General features: G+C 50.3%; 1 protein-coding gene across 3 annotated transcripts in view; it reads left to right on the forward strand.

Moving 5' to 3' along the window:
- Positions 1-1,130: 1,130 nt before the first annotated feature.
- Igf1r (insulin-like growth factor 1 receptor) overlaps positions 1,131-14,275 on the forward strand; it is a 294,388-nt gene continuing 281,243 nt past the window's right edge. For 2 of the 3 annotated variants that reach the window (NM_001414181.1, NM_052807.3), the window contains 1 exon segment: positions 1,131-2,190. In NM_001414181.1, the coding sequence (NP_001401110.1) occupies positions 2,097-2,190 (94 nt within the window). In that variant the 5' untranslated portion in view covers positions 1,131-2,096. 3 annotated transcript variants of the gene reach the window in all.

Here is a 14,275-nt window from a genome sequence, read left to right on the forward strand (position 1 = left end):
CAGACGACGTTGTCCGGGTTAGGGTCCCCGTCCGCAATCCCCATCCTGGGAACCCCCCGGACACGCCCCCCAGCTGCGGGTTCCCGCAGCCCGACACGCGCTGCGGTCCTTCTCCGCAGCTGCCCACGTGGTGGAGCACCGACCAGCACGATGCGGTGGAGCGCCCTCAGGGCGGGAGAGGAATGGGGCTGGGAGGCCCCGCCAGCACGACCCAGCCGAGTCGGTCCCCGACTCGGGGCCCCCACATTTCCTCCCCCGGAGGGAGGGAGGCGACATTCCCCGGGCCAGCCCTCCCGGGCTGCCGCCGCGCCCTCTGGCGGCCGCCGCGGAGACGCGTCTTGGGCACGAGGGGCCGCCTGTCTGGGTCCCCTTTCCAGGGCTCGGGACCCGCGGTGGAATCGCGGTGCTTCGAGAACAGAGGCATGCGGACCGCACCCTGTCCGCTCTCTGTCAGCGCGTAAGCACCGGAATACCCAAGGAGCACCGCCACGGGCGCCCAAGCTTGGGGTGGAAAGTGCCTTGCGTAGCAGCAGTCTCTTCAGGGGTCCCCTTTCCCCCAGGTGTGCCCCTCCCGCCGCGTCCGGGCTTTCCACCACGCTGCGAAAAAATGCCGCATGCATGCACTTATTTATTTATTTTGCAACAGCTGCAAGAAACAATGAAGCTTTTTCACAGAGCGGGCCAGCGCGCTCACCAGCCGCGCTGTTGTTGTTTTCAATGAAGCTCCGGGGCCGCACTCCCCGCCCACCGCGCCCGCAGCCCGCCCGCCCTGCCGCCGCCCCCTTGGCCACCGAGTCCCGCCGGCGCCCGGGGCATTGTTTTTTGGAGTCCTGCGGGTGGGGAGGGTGCGGACAGGGCCGGCCGGCGCAGTGCGGGTGGGGGCGGAAGCGTGGGCGCGCGCGTGGCTCAGTGTGCGCGCGGGGGCCGGCGCGGGTGGAGGCGCGGGGGGCGGTGCCTCCTGGGCCCGGCTCCCCACGCCCGCGCTCCGCTCCGCACGTCCCTGCGATCCCGAACTCCGGCTCTTGGCGACTGCCGAGTCGGGGCCCGGCCCTCGGCGCGCCGGGACTGCGGCTGTAGCCGCTTGGAGTGTGCGCGCGGGCACGTGTGCGCGGCCCCGAGAGCGCGCGCGTAGAGCCCCCAGTGTGTGGCGGCGGCGGCGCGGTGAGGCTGAGGTTCTTGTTTACCAGCATTAACTCCGCTGAGCGGAAAAAAAGGAGGAGGGGGAACCGAGGAGGAGCGAGCGCACCGGGCGAACTCGAGAGAGGCGAGCGACAGGGAAGCCGCCAGCGAGCCTATCCCGGCGCGCCCGGCGCTCGCAGACCCTCGGCCCCGCTCCTTGGACCCTCCACGCCTCTCCCGTGCCTGCAAGAGCTCCACGGCACGCGGCGTGCTCGGCTTTGACCTTCAGCGAGCCGGAGCCCCCGCGCACGGAGTCGGCGGCGGGCGGGGGCCGACGCGGGGCGGCGGGAGCGCTGAGCGCTGCGCGGCCGCCGCTTTGTGTGTCCTGGATTTGGATTTGGGAAGGAGCTCGCGGCGGCGGCGCTGAGGGAGGAGGCGGCGGCGAGCGGAGCCCAGAGGAGGAGGAGGAGCCGGAGGAGGGGGAACCGCTCATTCATTTCCACTCAGCATTTCTGCCCCTCGCCGGCCTCGCCCGCGCCCGGGACTTCGGACCAGTCTCGCCAACTGCGTCGGGCTCTCCCGCCGCGTAGGCTCGGGTGGTCGTCCCCTCCGGGGATCGGGGGCGTTTGTCCCCGCCTGCGGCGATTTGGGCTTTGCTCCTCTTTCTGTACAGTTTTCCTCCCTCTTCTGCATCTCTGGGTTTGCAAATGGAGGCCGACGACACCGACAGCCCGCCCCGGCGCGCCCCGGCTTCCCTACTCCGCCGCCCCGTGGGCCGCTGCTGCCGGCGCTGAGGGGCCGCCCCGCGCCACCCTCCCTGTCCACGCCGCTTTCCGAGGATCTTCGCTCTTGTTTTTGGACGAGAGTGAGGACTGAGTTGAAGACTTTTTTCTTTTTTTTTTCTTTTTTTTTCTTTTCTTTCTTTCTTTCTTTTTTTTTTTTTTTGAGAAAAGGGAATTTCGTCCCAAATAAAAGGAATGAAGTCTGGCTCCGGAGGAGGGTCCCCGACCTCGCTGTGGGGGCTCGTGTTTCTCTCCGCCGCGCTCTCGCTCTGGCCGACGAGTGGAGAAAGTGAGTATTTGCCCGCCGCCCGCGGCCACTGCGGGAACTTTTCCTCCGAGGGGCTGCGCCCTGTTTGGGAAAACCCAGTTGCCACGGGCGCAGCTGTCGGACTCCGGGGCTCGGGAGCGGAGGGTGGGGCTCTCCCGGAAGGCCAGAGCGGATCGGGGCCCGAGTTCACGGTTCAGGAGCTCCAAGAGCCTGAGTTCAGCGCATCTGCGCGCGGGAAGGGCCTCGGGGCTTTCTCTTTCGCTGTCCCAGGAGCGCTGTCCCGCACGCGGCCTGGTGGGTGGGCAGTGCCTCCTCCCTAGCGGGTCAGGGGCAGCCTACTCCTGGGCACTTGGTGGGGAAGTTGGCATCTGGGTGTCTCCGGGAGCCCCGCTGCCCTCGTCTCCCCCTCCGGGGCGCGCCACTTGGCACCCCAGCGCCCATCCAGCGCTGCGCACCATGACAGCACCCTTGGAGGCTCCACGGGTGTGTCCTAGGGTAGACCGACCTAGTACTTCGTGTTGGCCAGCCAGAGCCTTCTGCCCCGCGGGGTGCAAGTTGTCCTTGAGGGGGAGGTACGGGATGGGGAAGCCTCGCGGCCCCAGGACACGTTTCCAAACATCACGGCGCGGCCTTATATCACCCAACTTGTTGGGCCCATCGGGCCCCTCTGGTTCTTGGCCTTTCGCATCTCTGGAACCTGTAGGTGTCTAGTCCCCACCTCTCCCAAGACTTGGTAACTTGGGCTTCCCGGTGTGGCCTTGGGGTGCGGGGTGTGCTCCCCAGCTTCCCCTAAGGAAGTGTGAGCTTAAAACTTTCATCAGACGCCTGTGTGTGTGTGTGTTGGGGGGGGGGGGCTTGGATGATACCCAGCTTAGAGGTTCCTTGGGCTCTCAGTTTCTACCTCGCTCTGGACACTTTTCCCCAGAAGTGTCTTAGTAAGAGGAGTTAGAGACATCCACCCATGTGCAGAGTCGACGTGCATTTCCACACACACGTGCTCTCCGCGCGGATTTAGGTGCATCCACAGCCATACGACCACGAGGTGACAACTGGACTGGCGAGAGATGTGCGGTGGCTTGAGCTGCGACAGGATCTGTAGTATGGTAGTGGACGGGTGGTTGTTTTGTTTTGTGAACGCGGAGCCCTGGCCTTGGTTTTGTTGTGCCCAAAGTTGTGTTGCATTGCCAACCCCCGCCCCCCCCCCCCCCGCCCCGCACTTCCTTTGTACATACTTAATAAGCAGTATCGCTCCATGCTCGCTATCGCTTGCAATCTGATAGCTTTTGTTTTGGTGGTGTCGGGTAGGAGTAGGTGGTGGTGGTGGGGTGTCTCTGGGAATGAGAACTCTCCACAGTGTATGGGGGCAGCAGGAGGAGGAGGGGGTTTTGTTCTCGAGAAAAACAGTGGCATACTGGTACTTCAGAGATGGTAGAGTAATTTGAACGCGATTAAAACTTTAAATGCAGTCTCTTGAGTTGGGGCTGGGGAAGTGAGGGCGTGCGGATGAGTAATGTTTGCAGAATGTATGCAGGTGGTGCCTATTAACTTCGAAAAAATCACGACCTAGCCTTGAGGAGTTAGCAAGGGGGAAACGATGGAGGCTGCGCGGGCCGTGCGGCCCCACCACTGCCGTAGTTCACAAAGGCTGTTTCTATAAACAAACCCTGAGCCTCTTTTAAGAAATATCTACGATGGAGTCCGAGCAGGTCTTTAAAGAACTGTAGCTGTAGTAAGCCTAGTGTAAGGCGCAGACTAGGGCCGACCCCACAAATCCGGCTCTCCTGTCCTTTGTTTTCCAAACTTTGAGCACACTGGATTGGGCGGTTAGACGGTGTTTGGGGGCAGGGAAGATTTCTAGCCTTTAAGGACTAAATATGGTTTAGAAGACACTAGGAACGAGTCCATTTCACTGTGGCATCTGATTGTACCGTGTACTTCTCTACTTTTGTTATTTAATAGTAGAAGTTCTGAAATGCAAAGTAGCCGTGATGGCCTTGCTTCTTGGAGCAGGCATCTGAAACTGGATGGGGCTGGGTCTTCTTGAAGGGTATTCTTTGTCCAGAACTGGGGCAGCTTGAGAAAGGTATTTTAGTATGTGTTGTTTTCAGTCCCGTGAGGACCAAGCTCTTCCTGAGAGGCTGCTTTTATAATGGCCAGTTCCTCGAAGTGTGATGGAGAGCCTGAAAACACTGGCATCCTGGTTAGGGCCTGCTGAAGCTCTGTCTGGGTATCTGCCCTTCCTTCCTCCTAACAGCTGAGGGTCGAGTTTTAGCCCGAAAGGTGCTAGACCACATAACTGAGGAGAAAGTCTCTGGGTGCCAGCAGAGGCAGTCTTTGAGCCATACAGGTATAGGGTTTGAGGAATGGCGATTCTTTAGAGTGTGACCTAAGTGGATGTGTTCTCATCTTTTGACTTGGGACTGTGGAAGTTTCTGGAAGAAAGGCAACCCTGCAAACATGTTTGCTTCGTAGCAGGAAAATGAGCAGACCTACACAAGGGACTTTAGTTATGAGCGGCAGCCAGATAATGTAGGGTGGCTTTCTGTTTTGAAAATCAACACACACTTGAGAGTTATTGTGATTGTCTCCTAAAAAGGATTTAGTCATCTTTCTGCCGAGGGCACGGTAAAATCCTGTTGTCAGAGGAACCGGAGGTATGTGCAATGTTGGTGTTTAAAGAAGTTGGTGTTTTATTACCTACCAGAAGGAGAACCCAGAATAAGAACTTTTGGAAGAACCTAACTGGCAAATTATAGTTTAGGTCTTTCTGCAGGGAAAATAGCAAGTCAACTCCACTTTGTGGAGGGGCAGACCGGTGGGGGTTCAGGGCTTGAAGTTTAAAAGGTCATATGTTGGAATTGTCGAAAGGATTAGAAGAGGACATCTCTATGAAAGATCCAAGGGTCGAACATGGGGGTGTTTAAAATATTACAAATGGAGAAAATAAGTTATGAACTGCCAAGTCTTGTATGGCACCAGATGCTGGGGGAGATCAAGTTAAGGGGTCCGGGATTTTTTTTTGGAGGGGGGTGATGACATGTTTTAGCCTCAGTTTGTGGTGGTGGTTGTACAAACTCTGAATATACTCAAAAACGTTGTATTGTATGCTTGAAAACAGTGACTCTCAGGGTATGTGAGTAACATCTGAACCTGTTTTGTTTTCTTATAAAAAAAAACTTAAAAGATTGAGGAGAGTACATTATGCCAACAAGCCATAAGATCTGACTAAGATTATTCAGTAAACACAAGTGCAGGTTGGAGTTTCTCTCTCTCTCTCTCTCTCTCTCTCTCTCTCTCTCTCTCTGTCTCTTTTCTTTCTCTAAATTCGTGAGCTTTTAAGATCCATGAATTACTGCAATACAACAGATTGGTAATTGAAGCTGTAACAGCGGGGATTGGATGTCAGGCAAGAAACAGACAAGCAGAGAAAAAGGGATCCTGCTCTTACTTAGCTAGGTAATTGAGGGATTGAGTCCAAAGGGACAACACACAGATGCTAATGAAGGTGTGACTTTTGACAGTAAAAACCCTCTCCCAGAACCTGTGGAGTTTAGGAGCCTAGGCAAGGGGCCTGTTTTATCTACAGTTTTCCAGTAGAGAAATGGGTTGTTTGCAGCAGGGAGGGAAATTCTTCCCTCCTGTATTAACAAGTGGTACTGATGCAGAAGAACTGCTCACTTTAGGGCAGTGGTGTGATTTTCCTTTTTCCTTTCTTTTTTTTTTTTTTTTCTTTTCTTTTTTTCGGAGCCGGGGACCGAACCCAGGGCCTTGCGCTTGCTAGGCAAGCGCTCTATCACTGAGCTAAATCCCCAACCCCCCCCCTTTTTTTTTTTTTTAAATAAGTTTTATTTCTTAGAGACTCCAGAATCTGCATGGGCAGCTCTTGGTTGGTTACAGTTGTTGTTTAGGAGCTTATAGCCTTAAACTTTCTCTTAAATGAAAAAATTCGAATTTCTTAGGATTCTGAGAATACAGTCAAGTGGATTCGTTTTCAAACTGGTCTGCCTTTATCTGAAGGTACTTCGCCTTTACCATAGGAACAGACCTAGGAAGTCGTGTCTACGTTGGGCTTTTGGTCTTCCTCTCAAGGTTATTTATTGGTGAAAATATTCCCTGCTCTTGTTACGGTTGCAAGGTAGGTCAGGAATCAGTGGCTTCGTCTTCACTCCTTGTCCGTCCGTCCACCTGTCTACCTGCCCGTCTGTCTGTCCGTCCTTCCTTTGTCCTCAGGGAGCCCTCAAGGTCCTTTAGGGTTTTTTTCCCTTTTAATCTGGTTTCATTTGGTTTGTAAGAATGCACCTTCCAGCAACTGAATCTAGCCAGCTGTTAGTGGGCACTTACTGTGTGGAAGCTGAAGTAAATGCTAGGCGGAGCGCACACACACACACACACACACACACACACACACACACACACACACACACACACATACACGGAGAGAGACAGAGACAGAGAGCAAGAGAGACAGAGAGAAAGACAGAGACAGACAGAGAGAGACAGACAGAGAGACAGAGACAGAGAGAGACAGACAGAAAGGACTCTCCTTGCTGTGCCTTTGGGGCACTGTCCATGTGTTTGCATGAAAGTCCCTTTAAAAACTTCCTAATCTCCTGTAGGCTTGGCTGGTCTGGTGTGCGGCCAGTGCTACACAATTCTCACCCTCTTTCAGGCTCCCTCATGTTGGAATTTCAGCACAGACCACGGCCTGTGGTTATTTGTTCATCGAGAGTCAGGCATCTTTGTCCACTGGTGTGACAGTCATGGTTGACACTGTGTATGTAAGGTCATGCCGGGTGTACTCACAGACCTGTAACCCTAGGCAGGAGGATCACCAGTTTGAGGGCAGCCTTTGCTAAAGAGTGAAACCCTGTCTCAAAAACCAAAACAACCCACAGGTGTGCTCCTAAGTGTACCCGGCGTGAACGCGGGACCAGTTTCAGAGGTGTTCTCCATGTTTACGTTGCTGACACAGTTCTGAGGTAGTCATTAGGAAGTGTTCAGAATTCCAGACCTTTTGTGATTTAAAAATGAATGGACTTTTTTAAAAATTAAAGTGGGGGGGGTTGGGTAAGAATGAGATGGAGAAGGCAATTATACCGTTAAAAGATTTTTGTTTTCTTTTAATCATGAAGCACACAAGACCGGTTTTTCTCTGGGTTGTGATTTTCTCCCATTTGTTTTCCAAGACTCATTTAAAACTCAAACTCTAGTTCATGGAAGAGGTGTTTGTGCCCGGAGGCCAGCTTGCTTTGAACTGCTTGTCTTAGCCAGTGTATGACAGGTGCTATCTGAGCCCCAGAAAAGAGTTCCTTTTCAATGGTGCTAAGTATGAGATGCTTCCACACGTGCTGTGGCCGAGGCTCTGGACTTCTCTGTCTGAGATGCCTGAAGAAAATGCACTCGAAAGACGCAGGCTGTATGGTAGGTGATGCACTCGGAGGCCCCTGTAAATAGCGTTTGGCAACAGGTCCCCAGGAGGAAGTTTCCCAGTTCCTTATAAAGATGTGTGATTTGGGATGGACGCGGTCCTAATGTCCCGTGACACTGAGATCTGTGGACATTGAGGAGAACATGGCTGATGTCCAGTATCTGTAAAGATTGAAGATTAGAATGTGTACCTGTTCCATGTCTCAGTCCCTCACCCCCTGGGTCTGATTGGTTCAGAGAAGAGGACATGGGCTTGTGTAAGAATGGTTAGTAAACAAGGTTTTGTAAAAATCAAATTAGTTCCCTGTGAAGTCTGTTCCTTTTAATGGTTTGGAATTCTTTAACTGAAGATATTAATATCTTCGGTTCGGTGACTTTGGATTTTCTGGAGATGGATGAGAGCCGTGTGGCATCAGTCATCCGCGCTCGTGCTTAACGGCTCTGCAGATGCCTTTTCGCGTATGCCGGTTTTACTTAACACTTTACCTTGTGGGTTTTAGAATCCTAAGGTTGGTGTGTCTCGATTTGAGTGGGAATTCATCCACTTTCTTCCTTAAGTACTCACAAGGCTCCATTCTCTAGGTTAGAAATACTGATGCCATAATGAGTCTTACCATTAGTCTTTCAGAACCATAGAAGTTACTGCTGTGTTTGTATGAAGAAACAAGAAGCCAGTGAACAAGGCTTTAGCTTTTCTTTCTTCTGGGCCCCAGACTGTGAGGATTAATACTCGAACAGAACAAAAAAAAAAAAAAAAAAAAGAAAGAAAGAAAGAAAAAGAAAAAAAAAGGCCGAAAAAATGGCGTCTTTTATGAGGAGTGACGAACAGCTGGGGCTGTGGTGACTTACACAGATAACGATGCTGCTGCTTGGTTTTATATTTATCCTCAGCTCGGTTACGGCTGGGATGGGATGTGTTCCTGAGGCTTAGGGAGGATCCTTCCTATATTTCCTGGTAGGCTTGACACAATTTCTCACGGAGTATCTGGTGGCCTGCTAGACAAGAAGAATGCCACTGTGTTGGAAGTGGGTACAGCAGAGAGAAGGATGCCCTTCTCCAACAGTTTACTTTGCTATGGAATGACAGAAACGACCTTTGAGAGAACCGGAGTTCTTTGAGAGAACTGGTTTCTTGTTTTTTCTTCTAGAGATGGTCTTGTTGTGTAGCCCACACTTGAACTTGATTTACTCTTGCCTCAGTGTTTTAAGTACAGGGATCATTCATAGGCCTCTACCGCCAAACTTAGACACTTTTCGAAGTACTTTAGAAAGTAGTTTATCAGTATTACAGAAAATTCTTGGTGGTGGTAGGAGCTGGAAACTTCAAATTTTTATTTTATTTTTTTTTATTTCACACCTCACTGCACTAGTTACACATTAACAGCTATTCACAGTTGTGCATGTGCGTCCAGATGTGCATGTGTGCACTTGTCCTTCTGCATTGACCGATTGAGGTGCATAGCTCTTGGGCTTCTATATACTTAAACTTGCCAGTTTCCTTTAAAACATGGCACTTCCTTTAAGCTGGCTTTGGAGTTGTCGTTTTTTAAAATTAATCTTTATGTGGGTAACGCACATGGTATTGAAACCTAAATATTTTATAGACCAGAACTTGAAAGTTCCTGAGGTGATTTTGCATGTTTGCTTATCTATAAATCGATTGTTGGAAGTGTGACTGATTGAGTCAGTGAGATACTCACTGTAAGGCACAGAAGCCTGATAATTAGATAGCAGTGAGTTACTATAAAGGAATATTTCTCCTAATTTCAATTATTTTAGTAACCTTTGATAACTAGGTGAAAAAAAATAGGAAGCATCTGTATAGATTTCAGGTGACAAACGTCCACCCGGTGGACTGTAGGTTTGAGGGGACCATTCTGAGTCACTAGCTGTCCACTGTGTTTAGACAGTGAGTGAAGTCTTCATCGTACCCATGTCTGTCTGTGTCTCGTGGTGCCTATTCTCTCTGCCAGTTTTCCCTGGGCATCATTGTATTGAGGTAATAAACAGGCTCCCAGACTCTGGGGCTCGAAGGGAAGCCCCGCTGATGGTTCTGTTGTCCACTTTTGGGCGTTAATGGCTTCGTGATGTCTGTTGAGCCACAGTGTAGGCGAGCCGAGTCCTAGGAACTTACTTTGCCAAGAGTGGCCTTTCTCAGTTGGATGCTGTCTTCTCACCATTTCTTCTGACACGCTCATCAGTGAGCTTTTCAAACACCAAGATTGTCTTGGATGGAAAGTCTAGTTAACCTCAGCTCTGCAGCCTGCCCTTTTCTGAAGAGAGCGGTTAATTGAATGTTTCCTCTCAGCTTCACTGAGTCACTTGAAATCATGCAGATTTGCCCGTGTCTGGCCCCACCCCCATCCAGTCCAGACCTGCATCCCAACACGTGGAGAAGATAGGACACACGTAAACTGGCCTTGGAGTTAGTTCTGAGTGCCATGAAGACTCCTGGGCTTGCTTTGCTTGCCCACCCTGCGTTCTCACTGTGCATAACAGTAGAGTCCCCAGTCTTAATATGAAGTCCGATGCCACTCATATTGGGCTCTAATAGATCCTTATAAAGGCCTTGCTGTCAGGTTCCAGAGTGATCCCCTGAGTTATGCGTGAATAGGCTCTGGTGATCCCCTACTGAGGCTTTTGTTCTCTTTCTGTAGCCTGGTGTGATTTCCACCTCAGTCTTCTGCCCCCTCCCCACCATAGACATTGGAAAATGCTACTCTGGAGCCCTGGAAGGCCGGGTGGGCCTAGATTCCTTTTAGCTGTCCCTCAGTTCTTTGATATAAAACACGCCATTTAACTTTTCTGAGACTGAGCAAAGAGGTGGAGACTCGGTGATTGTGAAAGACGTTTCTCCTTGTCTCGCTAAACAGCAAAATAAAATTATCTCCTACTATATTTAGAAAATTAAATTCAGGAAAATTTTGGGGAGGAAATGTGGTTTTTAATTTTCATTACTTTTTTGAGTGTGTGGGGAGGGGAGCGTCCAGTTGTGGATGTCAGTACTGTAAAATGGGGCCAATAGCGTAGGATGTCAATCAGTCACTCCCCCTCGTCCCCAGCTCCCCAGGACTTTCTATGATTTTAATATGTGAGAGATGCCACCCTTGATGTTGTAACTTCTTCCTTCTCCTTCATAGGAGGCTGTCTAGCTGCATAGCTCTGACTTTTCCCTTCCTCCCTTTGAGTTCAGACACCACCGGGCGCATTGATAGCCTTGTCTCCCTAGAGCTTTGTCCTTTGCCTGTCATTACTTACTGTGACAGAGGAGTCGAGAGAGGCTGGCTTGAGCGCCAGTTCTTCAGCAGCACAGTCAGATTAATCTTGTGGCTTTGTTTCTTCCTCCGTGAAATGGGGATTCTACGAGAACTCATCCTGTGTTTTTATTAAGCTCAATGGACTAATTCTTTCGTCAAGTGCTTTTAGGTGAACCTGGTACTCACTAAACCCTCAGGCTTCTACCCTGTAGCCGTGCCGTCCTCCAGCAGAGATTTTCTTCGATAGCACTGGCAGCGCAGGGCACCCTTGATTGTGTGGAGCCTGGCACATGCAGTGCCTTCCTATTCTGTAATAGAACTTTCTTCCTTTGCTAAGGTGCTTCGTAAGGTTGAGTTCTGCTTATAGAAGAGTTAAATCATTGATGAGATAGCTCCGGGGAGGGGCGTTTGCCATTGAGCCTAAGAGACCAGAGTTTAATCCCCTGGAGAAACAACCTTTAAGCATAGCCTTCTCACCTCCACAGGTATTCTGTGGCATGCCCTGACCCCCAACAACAAATAAATACAAGAAATAAAAGGCACAGGCCTTTAATCCCAGCCTGTGGGGGGCGGGGGCGGGGGCGGGGGCGGGGGCGGGGGCAGGGAGCAGGTGAATCTTATTGAGTTTAAGGCCAGTGCAGTCTACATACGTACCAGCCAGTGCTACATAGTGAGACCTCGTCTCAACAGAAACAAAAACCTTAAACCCTTCTAAGTCCTGTCATTCTATATTTTGTCCCATAAGTGAAGACAGTTCGCCTTCCTTCTTACAGTTGTCTGTCGCAGTTTCTTCCTCAGTCCTTTCTCTTGTTAGTTTCTGCCAGGGTCTTAGAACACGTCCAGTCTGCACCTTGTCCGCCTCACCAATGCGATGTCGCCATCTAGCGGCCACATTGGAAATTCAGCCGCCTCCCTGGCTGAAGTAGATGTTGTCCAGAGGAGGAAGAGAACCAATCCCCTCAAAAATTCCTCAACTTTTCCCCACTGGTGTGGTGACTGGGAAATGGTTGCTAGAAAATGTGGATACCTCAGGTTCTTTAGAGATCACCGGGCTGTGGCTTAGGATACAGCTTGTTTTACTGTTGTTCAGTGGGCAACTCAGAGACGTAAACGGATTCTGAAGTGATGGACTCAAATCCCTTCCTGCAAAACCCAGAGTGTCTTACAGTCCTAAAGGTACGCTACCCCCATGCCACGAAATCTTTATGCGTGTGAACCTTTAAAATATGTCTTATGAGGGATTAAAAAGATCATACTGCTGGGACCAGCAAGGTGGTTTGGCCAGTAAAGGGATTTGCTGCTAAGTCGGTGCGTCTGAGTTCAGGCCCTGGCACCCAGCACAGGAGGTGGATAGCACGGATTCCTGCAAGTTGTCAGGTGACCTCCATATGTGTCGTGACACATGCATGCCCCCTCCCAGATAAATGTCATTAAAATATTTTGAAAAGGCCGCCAATTCATTTTGAATGGCATAACCATATAGCAAGGTCTGTCTTTGATTGCTCTGCTTAAATATGTAGTAACACTTCAAATTTCGCTCTTAGGTGTGTCCCCTCTGGCTGCTTCATGTAGTTAAGATGTCTACCCCACAGAAGTCCTGATAACGGCAGTCGCAGGCAGCTCCATTCCCGATACTGTTCTGCCCTGCCCTGGTTGTACTTTGTCAGATTTTCTGTTTCTTTGTCCTCAGAGCTTATTGGTAATTTCCGAATCTACTCTCCCATTTCCTCAGTGACACTGTATCTGGTGGGCGTGTCCCTCCATGGTGACTTTTTGTTATTTAATTTCAACTTGGAGATCATTTGCTGGGTTGAGAGGACTTCAATATGTTTTCTGCCCAGACATTTCAGGTACCTCCACCTGCTGTCTCAGGCAGGTCCCAACTGTAGCCAGACTTTTGATTGCCCTAAATTGGTTCAGAGCACAGCATATAGTAAGTATTCTATAAATGTGCATTCTGTAATAAAAAGTTCACTTTGCTGAGATGTACCAGAAAAATTAAATAATTCACGAGTTCGTCCCCGTGCCTGGCATGACCATATTATGATCTTTCTTTAAGAGTCAGCCAGCAGTTGAGTGTTCCTGTAGGACTCTCTGACTTCTTACTCGTGATGCACTGAACCTGTTCTTCCCCACCATAACCAAGATAGTTTCCTTTGAATACCAAGAAGCAGCCCAATGTTTGGTGGGTAAGAGGAATTCAGGAAATAGTGCACTTCTTAAAGGGACCACCCATTCACTTCGATGCATGTACTGTTCATTTACAGTAAAGGTCTTCCCATCTCCTCTTTGCCATAGTAGCTTTGCCCTTGGAGACATTTTATCACACCAGTTACTATGTAGAACTTCGAAATGGTAGGATGATTTTTTTTAAACCATCGGTCTGGTCTTTTGTTCCAAGAATTGGGCAAAAAGCCCTTAGAAAGTCCATCTGCAAATCTAGTCTTGTATGCCTGAGGTGGGTGACCATGCTCCTTAAGCTTCTTAGGGATGAGAAGAAATGAATACTTCAACATTAACAGTCCCTTTGTTTGTAGTGTCCATTAAACCATTGGGGATCCAGCTGCCTGATGCTAGACTGCTGTCTTCTGGTTGCCCATGGCTGTGTGTCCACCTCTGGTGAAGCCTGAGAGCTGGGACTCCCTGTGCTGCTGCTGATTACGCTCCTTCTCCTTCTGGAGTGACCCGGGGACCTGGAAGCGTTGTCGCTCTTTTTCAGCCTTCAATCCCAAAACCAGGCAGAGAGAGATGGATTCCTAGGGAGCTTTGTTTGGTCCCTTGCAGACTCAATGTGGATGGACATTTGCTTGCCTTGTTTTCTTGATGAGCCCGGCACAAAGTTGCCTTGCCTCTAGCAGGCACAGTGGCCAGGTCTTAGACTCTTGTCCTTTAAGTCCCCAGTGTGGCCTGTCAGAGTTTATGATAAGAGTATTGGGGAGGTGAGTTCTGCGCCTTTTCAGCCTCCAACAGAATTAGGTTTCCTCAATCTAGGTTGCTGTGAGGGGAACTCCTAAACATCATACCCAAGAGATCATTGCTAAAAGCTTGGTGCTCCTAAGGAGACATTCGAGGTGGTCTATTTCTTGTAAAAAAAATGTAAACCGAATCCTTGAACCTTGTATGTTTATTTCAAGTGTGGCTTATAGAATGAGCATTTTTGAAAAGTCACTGCTTCACCACTGAGCCGAACGGTCATGAGCTCACCTGCCTTCCCTGCCTTTAGGGAAGCCAGCTCTCCTCAGGTACAGAGGGAGGCATGTTAGTGAGGGAAGTGTGGACCTTGTCCATCTGTAAATTGGAGTAGCGCCACTCTAGCAGGCAGGCATGCCAAAGAGAATTAGCAATAATGCTTTTAAGATGCCCAGCAGAAACAGACAGTAGAAGGCATCTAGCAAATGAGTGCGTGGATTTTTCTCCTCCCA

The sequence above is a fragment of the Rattus norvegicus genome, chromosome 1 (assembly GCF_021556685.1).
Source record: "Rattus norvegicus strain SHRSP/BbbUtx chromosome 1, alternate assembly SHRSP_T2T, whole genome shotgun sequence".
NCBI lineage: Eukaryota > Metazoa > Chordata > Mammalia > Rodentia > Muridae > Rattus > Rattus norvegicus.